Genomic DNA, 14,390 nt, shown 5'->3' on the forward strand with positions numbered 1-14,390 from the left:
CACTTTTGAGGATCTCCAGTTCTGTTTCCATGTTTTCCATAGCTCCTTCATCTTCTTGTTGAATAGCTGAGTCCTTGTAAAGTTCAGCACAATACTCTTTCCATCTTCTGGCTATGTCATTAGTGTCATTTAAGATCTTGCTGTTTTCCTCTGCAATTATATTAAGTTTTTGGTTATATCTTTAACCTTCTTGAATAAATCTGTTGTTTCATTAGAGTTGGAGTGTCTTTCAATTTCTTTACAGATGTTTTAGATATAGCTATTTTTATCTTTTTGACAAGCTTTGTTCAGGTAATTTGGGTTTTGCCAATCTGTTGTTTTAATTTGTTTCCTTTTTTCAATTAGTTCTAGGGTTTCTTTTGTAATCCATGGACTACCATTTTTCTTTTTTATTGGGATGTTTTTGGCAGCAGATTTTGCGATGGTTTGTTTTAGGTGTGCCCAATATGATTCAATGCATTGTTCCTGAGGTGTGCTTTTTTGTTTCTTGAGCTCTGATTCAATGTCCATTGTAAATTTGTTGTCCATTTGTGAAAAGTCATATCTTTTGTTGCTATTATTCTTGTTTACTTTCAGATGGATCTTTAAATTAGAGATTAATAATTGATGGTCTGATCCACAATCTGCACCTGGCAATGTTTTGGTGTTATTGATTAGTGTCCTCCATCTTCTGTCGATTAAAATGTAGTCAATTTGATTCTTACATCGATTTCCAGGTGCTACCCATGTGTATAGTCTCCTCTTGTGCTGTTTGTACATAGTGTTAGAATTCCCTTTCAATGCAGAACTCCGATAAGGTTTCTCCTCGTTCATTTCTAATTCCCAGTCCTTATTTTCCATTGATTCCATGTAATGATCATCATGTGCATTGAAGTCTCCTAGAACTATTCGAATGTCCTTTCTTGATATTGTATCCATATGCGTGGATAGGCTTATGTGTTCATCAGACATGTTATAATAGATTTAATGGTATTGATATGAACACAGATGGATAAGAAAATAATTATTTATCAACTTAAAAGCTAATATTTTGCTGGTATTATATCCAGCATCTTCAGAGCACACAACACAGAGTTTGTTACAAATGCAAGACAACCACAATCTGGTGTAACAGTGGGGCTAGTATAAGTAATTACAGCGTGCAACACAAGACTAAAGTCCTAATATGGCGCCATCAAGGTTAAAAAAAAAAAAAAAGTATTTCAAAGTAGTTTTTTTTTTTAACCTAGATGGCTACTAAATTCGCAATTCCCTCCCAGATATATTTCAGCTATTTAAATTCACAGTAAAGGCAGGTTATTTTACATCGAAAGGGAAAATAGACAAACAATTAGATGGGACAGCTATGGGTTCCCCCCCCCCCCCAGCCAACTTCTACATAGAACATCTGAGAAAACTAGCTATCAACACAGCCACTCTTAAACCTAATCTCTGGCTACGCTATGTTGATGGTGTGTTTGCTATTTGGCCACATGGCCCACACACATTGAATACATTTTTAGTGCATCTAAATAGCCAGCACCCTAAAATCCACTTTACAGTGGAACTAGAAGCCTATGACTGCCTGCCCTTCCTGGACACACTGATACAACGTCTTCCAGAAGGTTCCTTATCATTTTTGGTTTATAGAAAACCCACACATACAGGGAGATACTTGCACAAACAATCACACCATCACCCTTCTCAACAATATGGTATCTTAAAAACACTAACCCATAGAGCTAGAGCAATCTGTTCCAATGACATTGCTCTCACTGCTGAACTTTCTCACCTACGTCACACCTTCTTAACCAATGGTTATAATCCCCGTCTACCACAGAAGACTACAACAAAACTATCACCATCCCATACATTAAAGGCACATCTGAAAAGATATCTAGGGTGCTTAATAAACACCAACTGTGCACCGTATTTAAACCTTATGTGAAATTAGCAACTATCATCCGTTCACCTAAGGACAAATGCACTCCTTTATCACATCCAGGAGTCTATGAAGTGCCCTGTTCTTGCCATCAAGCCTACTATGGACAGACAGGAAGAACTGTGGACATCCACCTCAGTGAACACAAAAAATATATCCGACACTTTTGCTATGGCAAGTCGGGTCTGGCAGACCATGTTTTGGATAGCCCAGCACACAGGATCAATTGGAAAAAAATAAAAGTAATGCACAGAAGCTTCTACAAGTGAGAGAGAGGTTGTTCCTGGAATCAACAGAAGCCTTAAAACATACTCCAAACCTTAACAAGTATGGCTGTATAAATCTACCAAAGATTTGGGAGACAGTCATCCTAAGACCAAATTAATATTTATTACTTTTTTTTTATTTTATTTTATTTTTTTTCAAACTTTCTAAGACTATTATTTGGACTACTATTTCAAAACTTTGAACTACTTTTTTTTTTTTTTAACCTAGATGGCACCCTATTAGGACTTTAGTCTTGTGTTGCACTCTGCAATTACTTATACTAGCCCCACTGTTACACCAGATTGTGGTTGTCTTGCATTTGTAACAAACTTTGTGTCGTGTGCTCTGAAGATGCTGGATATAATACCAGCAAAATATTAGCTTTTAAGTTAATAAATAATTATTTTCTTATCCATCTATGTTCATATCAATACCGTTAAATCTATTACAACATTGTATCCATAGTTTCATTTAGATCTGCATATGACCTCTATAATTTTAGAAATATTTATTATATATGAGAGTAGCAAGCCTTATGAAGACTGTGAAGTGATATGTGGCCTTTCAATGCTTAAAGGTTCCTCACTCCTGATCTAGGCAAACAATTGATTTAAGAAACCACAACAAAGGCAGGTCACACATACGTAGCATTGATTTCCTATAGGCTTTGCAGTCTCTTTTGTATGGGAGTGATATATATATATATATATAGGTCTTTTTTGATAAAGTGAGATCATTCATAGTGGAGTGAAGGTTGTAATTGCCACAGAAAAAAAGTAAACTGCATTTAGCCATGTGTCACTGACCCTTGGCTGTAAAAGGGGTGTTTTTATTGATAGGAGTTACCAAAGAAACTAAACGATCCCCCTCTTGCATTAGTGCAAGAGGTTTTCTAGATGATAACTTTGGATGGAATGCAGAATGAAGGCCTTCATTTCACCAAGAGTTATTTGGGTTACTTAGTTAAACATTGGACTGGAGAAGTGGAAATAGTACACTGCCCATGGGAAAAGAAAAGGTTAAAGAAGTTTGACCCACTTGGCACTGTTATAATGCTCTGAACACAAGACTGAGAGTTGCTGTTATGCTTCCTATGACAATGCTAAAAGCTCTAGATCAGTGGTTCTCAACCTTTTATGATTCATGTACCCCCTGGAAATGTGTATGTAACTGCCGTGTACCCCCTTGTATAAATAGATAAAACTACAGTTATGGTATAACAATGGGAATAAAATAAAACACACACACATTAAATTTTGTATTCATAAATTACATATAAATTATAAACACTTTACTGGGCAATCAGCTGTTCAGGTAGGTTCGGCTCTCATGTAGGGAAGGAGAGGGAGGAGTGACAAATGTGTATAGACATTGAACTACAGTGCCATGCTTCATCACTCAGTTCTTGGAAATTAATCAGTATCAGTATTGCCAACTTAGTGACTTTGTTACTATTGTAGATCTAGCAACTTTGGAGCTCTCACAGTGAACCCTCAAAAATTTTACCATGTGCTCCCAAGGGGTACGTGTACCACACGTTGAGAACCCCCCCCCCCTACTCTAAATGATAACTGATAGAATCTTTGGATGGAATGCAGAACGAAGGCCTTCATTTCACTAAGAGTTGTTTGAGTTACTGAATTAAACAGTGGACTGGAGAAGTGGAAATAGTACACTGTCCATGGAAAAGAAAAGGTTAAAGAAGTTTGACCCACTTGGCACTGTTATAATGCTCTGAACACAAGACTGAGAGTTGCTGTTATGTTTATTTTTTATTTATTTATTTATTTATTTTATTTAATAGATGCTGAACACTTATAATCATGCAAAAGTTTCTCAATAATTATAAAATAAACTGGTTATGAATTTTAGAAGCCTGCTAATATCTGCTCATAAAGAAAAGACTTATCATAACCAAACTTGGTTTCATATAAACCTTATAATACACCTATCTACATTATTTACTCTGTCCAAGTTTATATTCTCATGCTGGTTTCCATTTTTGTGGAATGATAAATATATTACATAATATATTACAGTTTTATGATAAATATATTACAGTTTTCTAGAAGAAAACTGTAATATCCATATGAGAGGAACTAACTCGCCTTCAGCAGAAAAGTTCTTAACTTCCCAAAGGATTCGAACCCAGATCTTTCAGACCATAGAGCATCGTCATTACCAGCTGAACTATGGATCCTCTGGATTAATCATACTAGTCCTAATGCACTCAGTAGGAATTATGTACATATTTGTTATAAGAAAACAAAACACCTGTTTTGGAAAGAGGTAGTTTATTAAAAACTGGCTCCTTAAATTATTCCTCCCAGTATCTAACATTTTTGTGCAGTATTTTTGTTTATATGAACAGAATAAAAAATATTGCTCTGGTTGGCTGAGTGGATATCATATCTGCTCTCTTGTCAACAGAGGTTTTGAATCTTATTGTGGACACTGATGGATTCTTAAAATGTATTTGAAAGTGTTATATAAATTGAAACCAGTTTGGTTTTTCTTTCTTTTAAAATGTGCTTTGTAAGTTTGACAGTGCTTATTTGATAATTTCACTCTGTTGACTTACCTTTTTAGAGGCCAGCCTTTTCAATAATGTCATCAGTGAATGACAAAATATCCAGATTCATGCAAGATCCAATGCAAAATGAGTAAGTCTGTGTTTAATAAATATTTTTGTAGTATACTGGATAGTAATTATTTTATATTAAATAATCACCAGACATATTTCCTAGAGTTACGATTTTAATTGGTCTTTTTTTTTAGAACTTCCTTATGTATTTAAATGTGTACTAACTTTTTTCTTTCTTTCATATATAATTTTGCAAGAGTCTCAGTTGTGAGATTTTCTTAATTCTGTCACTATTTTTTGTATATCTGTATACTTTCAAATGGAAAATCTTCTTTCACATGTGCACATGCACAATCAATAACCAAAAAAGTATTTTAGAGATATCATGCTCTTGTTGATATATGTACTTATTCAAACATGAAAACTGACACTTTTCTCAAAAGTATAGCATTTAAAAATAAAATAAAATTGTAAATCAAAAATACATGAGCTGATTAGCATACAAATTCAGTATTTTAAACAAGAGAAGAAAAGTTAAATTAGTCTGGTTGGTGCTAAAAAAGATGGCAGAGGAGATTTAAATAGTACAGTTGGATTCAAAATCACAACATTTTTAAGGTTTAAAAATGTTTTTTTATATATATATATATATATATATATATATATATATTAATCTCACAAGAGAGGTTACAGGTTTTGTAACACAAAAGTGGCATCTGTGGGCATGTGCTTAAGAGATAGTCTATTAAAAAGTTTCTTCAAAAGCATAGAGTTGTTGTGCTTATTTGTGAAAACAGTATGGTAAAACTTATTCCAAAAAACAGATGGAGTGTAGGAAAAAGAAAAACTGTAGTGGCCAGTTTGGCAGAGAATGCTTATGAAAATATCTATAAAAAAGGTGTTTTGATTTGCCATAGTTAATATGCAGCTTGTGAACTAAGGAAGCATAATTCCTGAGTCCACATCCATGAGTTGAATCTATTGTTATACATTTATTTTTTTTTTTTTTTTCATTCAAAGCCCATGCAGATATATGTTTCTTGTTATGAAGTGCAGTATTTTTGTTCATATGAACAGAATAAAAAATAGTTGCTCTGGTTGGCTGAGTGGATATCATATCTGCTCTCCTGTAAACAGAAGTTTCGAATCTTATTGTGGACACTGATGTTTTGTGAATGTCTTTGGGCAGTAAATAAATTTCATTGCCCTATATGAGACCACCACAATGCTTATTGAAGGCCTGAAGCGGTTTGATGAAATGGAGTTTAGTCTCTCAAGGTTGAATGAATAATCTAATCCTTAAGTTGCCTATGATATCAATTCTACTAATGTTCTATAGTTCAGAGCCTTTTGTGGGCAGGATTTATATGAAAAAAGAGAACATTTACTTAATCATATTGAAAAATTTTGTTTTCAAAGTTACTGAAAATTATTTTATCTTTTTCTCTCTCTGGCAGTAGTCCTGTTTAGACGAACGATACTGAGAGTTTGACTTTTTTTGTTATTTCATTTTTCGAAATTATTTCTTGACAGTGAAGTGGCATTGATAACAGCAGCTACATATCTAGCATTAATGTGGATTTTGGTTTATATTAAACTAAAGTTTTACTCAAACATAGTAGTTGTCTCCATAATTTTCCAAAATGTATTGGGATCACCATGTAAGCCTAAAAGAAAGGATCCATAATTTTCCAAAACGTATCTAGCATTAATCTTTAGCATATGAGAAAATTGAAATTTATAATTTAATACACTGTTGTAGTATAGTCCACTCTCATTATACTAAACTTATAGACCAAAGGAGTAGTTTATCATGGAAACAGTTGTTAAGGAATTTCTTTTAACAAAGCATTGCTATTATGAATATTGCCTAAGGGAATTCGGTAGTGAGTTAGCTTTAGTGGTGTTTGTTTTACTGATGGCTGTCTATTTAATGATATACCATTAAAGCTGCAGCAGTTTACTTCCTTTCAGATATTTTAGATTTCACATTTAGTAGAAAATTAAGAAAGCAGCATTTTCAATAAAAGTAAACCATTTTAATATACTTAAAGGTTTATATTCTGTTTCTTACAGTTTCTGAGCTACTATAAATGACAGAAATTACTTTTCTGTAGCTTTACAGCTGTTGATGGGTTCTCATCAGAAGTTAGATTTTTAACCACAAACTCTAGTTTTTCATCCTTCAAAGTATACATATCAGTCTTTAGAACATGGATAAATTTTAAAATCCAGTTCACATTCTTAACATTGTTTTTAATGTTTAGCTTTAAGATATATGTTGAGAGGACCTCAACACATACTTGGTTGTTAGTAAAGAGCTCCAGAAAATATAACTGCTGTTTTACATATTAAATGGTGATAATGCTTGCATGTTGGTATAATATTGTTTATTTTTGATAGCTTAGTGCAGTGTTTCTCAACCTCTGGTCTGCAGGCAGACTTAAATTAATTAAATTTTTTAAATTATCCAAACAAAACAAATTAAAATTGAATAAGTAAGTAAAAATTATTGAAATCAAATGGAGCCTTAAAAAAACCAACAAATAGCGTCAGAATGTTCAAAGGCGGAAGCAATAAAACTATAGTGTTATTCACTTCGCTCCTCTTTTATTATTCGTAATTCTGCCACTAAATTTGTAGCTGCAGAACAACGAATAATAAAAGAGGAGTAAAGTGAAAAACAATATAATTTTATTGCTTCCGCCTTCCCTTGCTGTTTTGTCAGATTTGAAGTGAGCGTGTTATCCACATTTCAACCAATTGCTTGTTGTGTATTGATTTTTCAACCAAGACTTAGTATATCTTCAGAAGTGCTAAGTGATACTTGAACAAAGTGTGTCATGAGTTAACCCAAGTATTTATATATTTATATTTTTTTCAGAAACGTTTTTTTAATAATGGAAAAGTGGCTTAGAACTAGGTTTGAAAAGAAGAGCAAATGAAACAGGTAATGCTAACCCTAATTGTAATACACGTGTTGTAACGGCCAGTAAATCTGATACTCTTAAAGTAGAAGAAACAAGCAGTTCAAAGAAAAAATACAGTAGGAAATATAACAGTTCATATTTGGAATTCAGGTTTACTTGATGTGGAGATGAAAGTGAACAGAAACCTCAATGTGTTTTGTGTTATGAAGTGTTGTCGAACGAGTGTATGAAACCTGCAAAACTCTGGCGACATTTAGAAAAGTAAACATTGTGATGTGAAAAATAAACCAATTGAATTTTTTCAGCGACGCTTGGGGACATTAAATCATGGGAAAGATATAGTTTCGGCCATGGATTCGATTAATAACAAGGCACTGGAAGCATCCTATCTCTTAAGTTTGCGCAAAGCGAAAACAGGGAAACCTCATTCTATTGGGGAAAATTTGCTACTTCCAGCTATAAAATATGTGGTAAAAACTATGTTTGGAAACAAGTTACTAAAGGATGTTGATTTGATTCCTCTTTCAAGTGACACTGTCAGTCGCAGCAGGTGACATAAATCTCAGTTAATCAAAAAAGTTAAGAAGAGCCCTTATCATGCGTTACAAATAGACGAGACTACTGATGTTACAAATGATGCGCAGTTAATATGCTACACAAGATATGTGCATGATAACAACATTCATGATGATATTCTGTTTTGTAGAACTTTGTCATCCCGAACAACTGGAGAAGAAATATTTCACACTCTCAATAATTAAATAATACACAAAGGGATCTAGTGGGAAAAATATGTATAGGCTTCTGTTCGGATGGAGCTTGCGCTCTTACAGGCAGGCATAGTGGGGTTGTTTCTAAGGTCAAAGAAGTAGCTCCGGATATGAATTGGGTGCATTGTTTCATACATAGGGAAGCGTTAGCTTCCAAAGGAATGCCACCAGAATTTAAAACTGTGCTATACAATGCTGTCAAGCTAGTTAATTTTATTAAAGCTCAACCATTAAATAACAGGTTATTTTCAGTACTCTGCGATGAAATGGGCAGTGAATATACACAACTTTTGCTTCATTCTGAAATTCACTGGCTTTCCAGGGACAAAGTACTAAGAAGGTTATTTCAATTAAGGCATGAAATTTTATTATTTGTAAATGAACGTAATTCTGATTTTGCATCACTCCTTGTTGATGAAGCATGGTTATCAACACTATCCTATCTTTCAGACATTTTTTCGAAATTAAATGAACTAAATCTCTCCCTTCAGGGAAATTTTTTAACTGTTCTTGATGCCTACGACAAAATATAGGCACTCGAGAAAAAACTGGTTTATGGATTAATTATGTAAAAGACAGACAATTTGCACTTTTCTGACATTGGAATTCTTTTTAGTGGAAAATAATATTTTTGTTCATTCTGAGTTTGTGGAAAGTGTTTGTGACCACTTCAAAAATCTGAAGCGGAATTTTGAAACATATTTTCTGAATAACTTTTATAAGAAATTTCTGTGGGTTGTGATCCATTTCAGGCTTGCAGTCACGAGAACGACCTTTCATTAACAAAAAAAGAATGGTTAATTGAGCTTTCAAGTGACAGTGGACTTAAAATGCAATTCCGTGATCTTGGTTTTGCTGGATTTTGGATCTTGTCTTCAGGGAGAAGTGAATTTCCAGAATTATCTGAAGAAGCATTGAAAATTGTCCTGCAGTTTTCTACAACCTATCTTTGTGAGAAAGGATTTTCATCGCTCCTTCAAATAAAAACGAAATACAGAAATCGTCTTAGTGTGTGTGTGCCGATCTTCGACTGAATTTGACCAATATTGAGCCAGATATCCACCAACTCTGTAAGGGCCGAGAAGCTCAACCATCTCATTAAAAGTAAGTAGTAGCATAATTAGATCATCCTTTTTATTTGTTTAATAAAAATTAAAACTTTGTTCAATGATGATACACTTTTAATCGTTTACTTCCAATTGAATTAATTATGTTGCCATATCTTTCAAAACATGCTTTTAGATTTATTATGTTATAAATGGCACAGTTTTTCCGAAATGTTGGTAATTCCTACATAGGTTTTTTTAAAAAAATTACAAAAAGTCAAAACGACGTATAGAGAAATAAATTAAAAACACTATGTTTATTTTTGAAGTAAAACTTTAATTCCAGCATTCTAAAATGTTATTTTTCTTGCTTTTCTGTTCGCAAAATCGTCGATCAGATTGTCGAAGTCTATTACATCACTCAGTTGCTGTTTTATAGAAAGTAAGGCAAGATTTCATAAACACCAAAAAAAGGTGCCGCCATGGGTAGATCTCCCCCTCTCCCAAGTTCTGTAACTTAGTGGTCCGCAGAATTGTTTTAGGCATTTTACTGGTCCTTGGGCTTAGAAAGGTTGAGAAATGCTGGCTTAGTGTAACTGTGTGGTTGTTTGGCTTTGTGGATTTGTTACTGTTTTGTTACTGAATTTTTGAATTTTGCTTTGAACAGTATAAAATGGGAAGTACAAACGAGATCAAATGCTATTAATGACATAAACTTTTCTAAAATGATTCAGTGTCATGAGTGTAACATGTGTTACAAAGGGTCCCTTTTTTTATTTTTCTTATTTTTATATCTATATTATCTTATTACTTTATCATACAGTAACTTACTGTTTCGCGATTCTATCACTTTGCTTGATTATAACCTTACACATTCAGATCGTACCTGCTGCGCCATTGTTATAAAAGTCTTCTTTCTTATTTATTATCATTTTATTATTACTAGCGTTGCAAATGTCAATTCTATCAGGTATATGTCTCTATGTAGAGTAGACTTGCATTGTAGTTATGCGTTCCACTTTAGTAATAACAGACTAAGCCGTATATCGCGTTTCGTTTATGATTTTCTTATTTAACTTTAATCTTTAGGGCCACCAGAAGATTATCCGTTCCCTGAATCCTATACATCATCCTTAATACTCAAACAAATTTTTTTTTTGCTGCACCAGTTTGCACATTAAAGTTAGGGATAAACTCTAGCTTTAGGATAACTACAGAATCACAGGTGTTACTAGCAATATATTTAAACTTTAGAAACTTGGAATCTCTGGCATATTCTTGTTTGCAGTCGTGCCCTTACTTTTACTTGGGGTATTCCCGCCCACTCACACTTACTCAGGTTCGAATTTTATGAAGGGTCAGAGTCAGTCAACATGATCAGATACACATACATTTAAAGAATCAAACATTTATTTAAATCCAATTAAAATTACTACACAAACTAAATTAATTATTAAGTTCTAAGGCTAAAACATTATCTCTCATTCACTCTTTCAGACATTAATCAATTTCAATGTTCTACCTTAAATATCAGCAATTCTATGTCTTAATGCTTCAGTACACAATATTACATAATACACTTGCAATTACAATCCAATATTGACACTAATCTCAGAATATGAACAAAATTCCAATATCTCAATGACTCAGAACATATTTCACTTAAGGTTTGCAATTTACTTTATACATTAAATTCAGTTTATCAACAAAACTCAATACCTCATTAACTCAGTATACGTTACATAAAGTTTACAATTAATTTTTCTCATTTTGGCACTTTAACACGCTTTTCGAATTCTCTTAGAACAATCAATACAGAATCTCTATCAGTTTAAAAGTTCCAAAAGTTCATCTCAGAAAAAACGTAATCATTTATATTCAGATCTAAGCCTTTCACTCTTTCCTGTAATACTATCTTAAATTCCACACTTTACAATGTAAGTAAATCTCAAAAGGGGTAGAAAAAGTGAGAGTACTTATCTTATTCTCTTGTCCTCGGATCTTGCCGCCCTTTGTTTTCGAATCTGGGTTTCTCGATACGAATGCCTCGTGGTTTACACGTGCTCGCTAGTTCCCGCCTAGATTTTTCATAGTATGGACTTCTACTACGGTCAACGATTTTGTCTTGCCGACTCTACAACGGTGCCATTGTTGGAACTTCCCGAAGGTCAGCCCTTAAAAATAAAAGCTGAACCACGGTGAACGCTTGTAGCACGCAGGGAAAATACTGGAATGAACAAAATGGGACTCAATGATTTACGTCAACGTTTCTTCTCATTGACGGCCCATGCCCGAACTTACCGAACTCTACTACGGTGCCATTGTTGGAACTTCCCGAAGGTCAGCTCTTAAAAATAAAAGCCGAACCACGGTGAATGCTTGTAGCACACAGGAAGAATACCGGAACGAACAAAACGGGGGGGGATTTCCTTCCGTGTTACGGATTATATACCATCTTCACAAGCGCCACCTTTTCACATTCGAAACTTTCCACCTCTTTACTCATTGGTCTCCGTTCGGGTGATTACCAATTTTCATGCGGGACCTTTTCAGTTCGGGGAACGTATGAGTCAGCGTTCTTTCCAAGATATAGTGCCCTCAGGTATTTTTCTGACCTTACTGCATTTAGGGTGATCCTTACCCTATATCGTTGAAATAATTCGCATTCTTTCTTTACATTATTTCTTTAATAATTCTCTCTTATTCTGCCCTCTTTTCTGACCTATATTTATTCTAAAACACTTAGGTATAAGTTTCAAAATTCACAAAATCATTATACAGAAAGTGGTTACAAATAAAAAAAACACATTTTTCCTGCTGTAGGATAAGTATGTAATTTTAGTTTTATGTGAAATTGTTAGAGTCTGGAATGGTGATGTCAGAAAATTCTGAAGGCACCGATTTCAGATCTAACACATGTATGCTTATTGAAATGTGAAAGATATATGTTTGTGGAGAGACTAAAAAGGAGATGAGAGAAGATATAGATATGTAGAAAGTGGAGTTAGCATAAATGTCGGTACAACAGATAGTGCGAATAGCAGAATGAGAGGTAGTGAGACTGATGGAGTGAAAGAACACGTGAATGAAGAAAAACAGAAGTGATGTGGAAGTGAAAGGAATGAGGAAATGGAAGAAATGTATGGCAGAACAAGACTATAAGAGTGATAAAGTGAAATTGCTGGAATGCAAGATTAGAAAAAACAGTTGTTCAAAATGATGAATTTGCAAAGTGATGTTAAATGTTTAGTGACAATAGATGAAAGAGTGCAAAAAAAAACACTTCACAAATGATGCAAGAATAGCAATGTATTGAGATTCCATTATTAGATTTGGTTAATGAGAGACTCCATACAGTCTGCTTTCCAGGAGAGAAAATGAGCAAGATAGTTAGTGGTAGTTGTGGGAACAAATGATTTAGTTGGGCATGTAAGGATGGATATTAGGAGGTTATCGAGGAAAGTGAAAGTTAACAGTATAGTGGGAAAGGTTGTCAGTATGTTGTCGAAGTATGATAATGACGAGTTTACAATGGAGAGTGAGAATCGTGGATGGTATGCTGCAGAGCTGTGTGAGGAGAAGGCCGTGCAGTTTGTAGATGTGTGGCATGTATTTGAAGGAAGAGCAGATTTGTTGGAAGTAAGTGCAGTGAGCAATGTAAGCAAGAGATCAGAGGAAGTAAGAGGTGAAGTGAAGGATCAGGAGAGTGGAACAGATGAGACAGGAATGCAAGAGAAACAGGGAAATGGAGAGGGAGAGACATGGGATGATCATCATAGAAATGGAATGGATCACAATATGAGGGGGGGGGGGGATAGTTAGATTGAGGAGATATATGGGGTAAGTGATGATAAAGGTGATTGGGTAAGGGAAGGTGTTTCAGAGAATCGCAAAAACAGGTGGCTTTGGTAGAAGTGGTTATAGACCTAAAAGTAAACTGTCATGTTCACTTTTAGGTCTAGAGAGACAACTATCTTAGATGTCTTGGTGTGCAAAGGAGGGCGTGTGAAGATCGAGAGTTTCAGATCTGATTATTTCATCAAAGGATGTGATTGTGGAGTTTTGTACTTTCCTCTAATTTGTGAGAGTGATCATGAAGTGATCACCTTGACAGTGGCTAGTCATATGAAGACTTATGTGAGAAAAGAATATATAAGTAATTGAAAGGCTGATGATAATGCAAAGCTTAGGAGACAGCTTAGAGCTATGGCATGGAGCGAACTGAACGAAAAAGAAATAAATCCTACTTGGGAACTGACAAAGATATTCTTAACAGCATCAATGTGTGAATGTATTCTGAGGGTTAAACGACCGAATAAGGTAGGTGTCAAGTGAATGAATGAGGTGATTAAACATGAAATTTGGAAGAAGGCACTTTGAAGGCAGCACAAGATGAATAATGGTAATGGTAAGTTACATGAAGAGTGTAAAGAGCAGGCCAGGAGAGTGACTGAGTTGGTGAGGACAGCAAAAATGTAGTATGGAAATGCAGAAATTAAGAAATGGGGCAAAGAAAATCTTAGATAATTTTTTCAATGTGTGCAAGTAGAAAGAAAAATGATTATGGCAGGAGATGTTGTTGGATGAAAGTGGTAGATTGATAACTGCTGCAAAGGATATAGGCAAGGTATTCATTGAGCATTTCATTCAGGTGTTTCATCCTTACTGTGAAATTTGAAGCTGAAGTATAGAGAATGAAATGAGAGAAGATTTGCTGATGAGTGAGAGAATGAAATGAGAGAAGATTTGCTGATGAGTGAGCAAGAGGTATATAATGAGTTAAATAGGCTAGATATCAATAAGGCAATAGGACTTAATGAATATCATCATGTGTTTTTAAGGGAATATTCCAGGGAGTTAGAATTGGCCTTG

The 14,390-nt window shown here is 34.4% G+C and overlaps 1 protein-coding gene across 4 annotated transcripts in view; it reads left to right on the top strand.

The window, feature by feature from the left end:
* Positions 1-14,390, top strand: part of LOC150102490 (G patch domain-containing protein 2) — a 193,287-nt gene that overhangs the window by 114,687 nt on the left and 64,210 nt on the right. For all 4 annotated transcript variants that reach the window (XM_090399007.1, XM_090399006.1, XM_090399009.1 and 1 more), the window contains one exon: positions 4,778-4,851. In XM_090399007.1, coding sequence (XP_090255133.1) covers positions 4,778-4,851 — 74 coding nt within the window. The remainder of the gene's footprint in view (positions 1-4,777; positions 4,852-14,390) is intronic.

Source organism: Typopeltis vanoorti, chromosome 10 (genome assembly GCF_054136105.1).
Source record: "Typopeltis vanoorti isolate ZY-2024b chromosome 10, IOZ_Tvanoo_1.0, whole genome shotgun sequence".
NCBI classification, from domain to species: domain Eukaryota; kingdom Metazoa; phylum Arthropoda; class Arachnida; order Uropygi; family Thelyphonidae; genus Typopeltis; species Typopeltis vanoorti.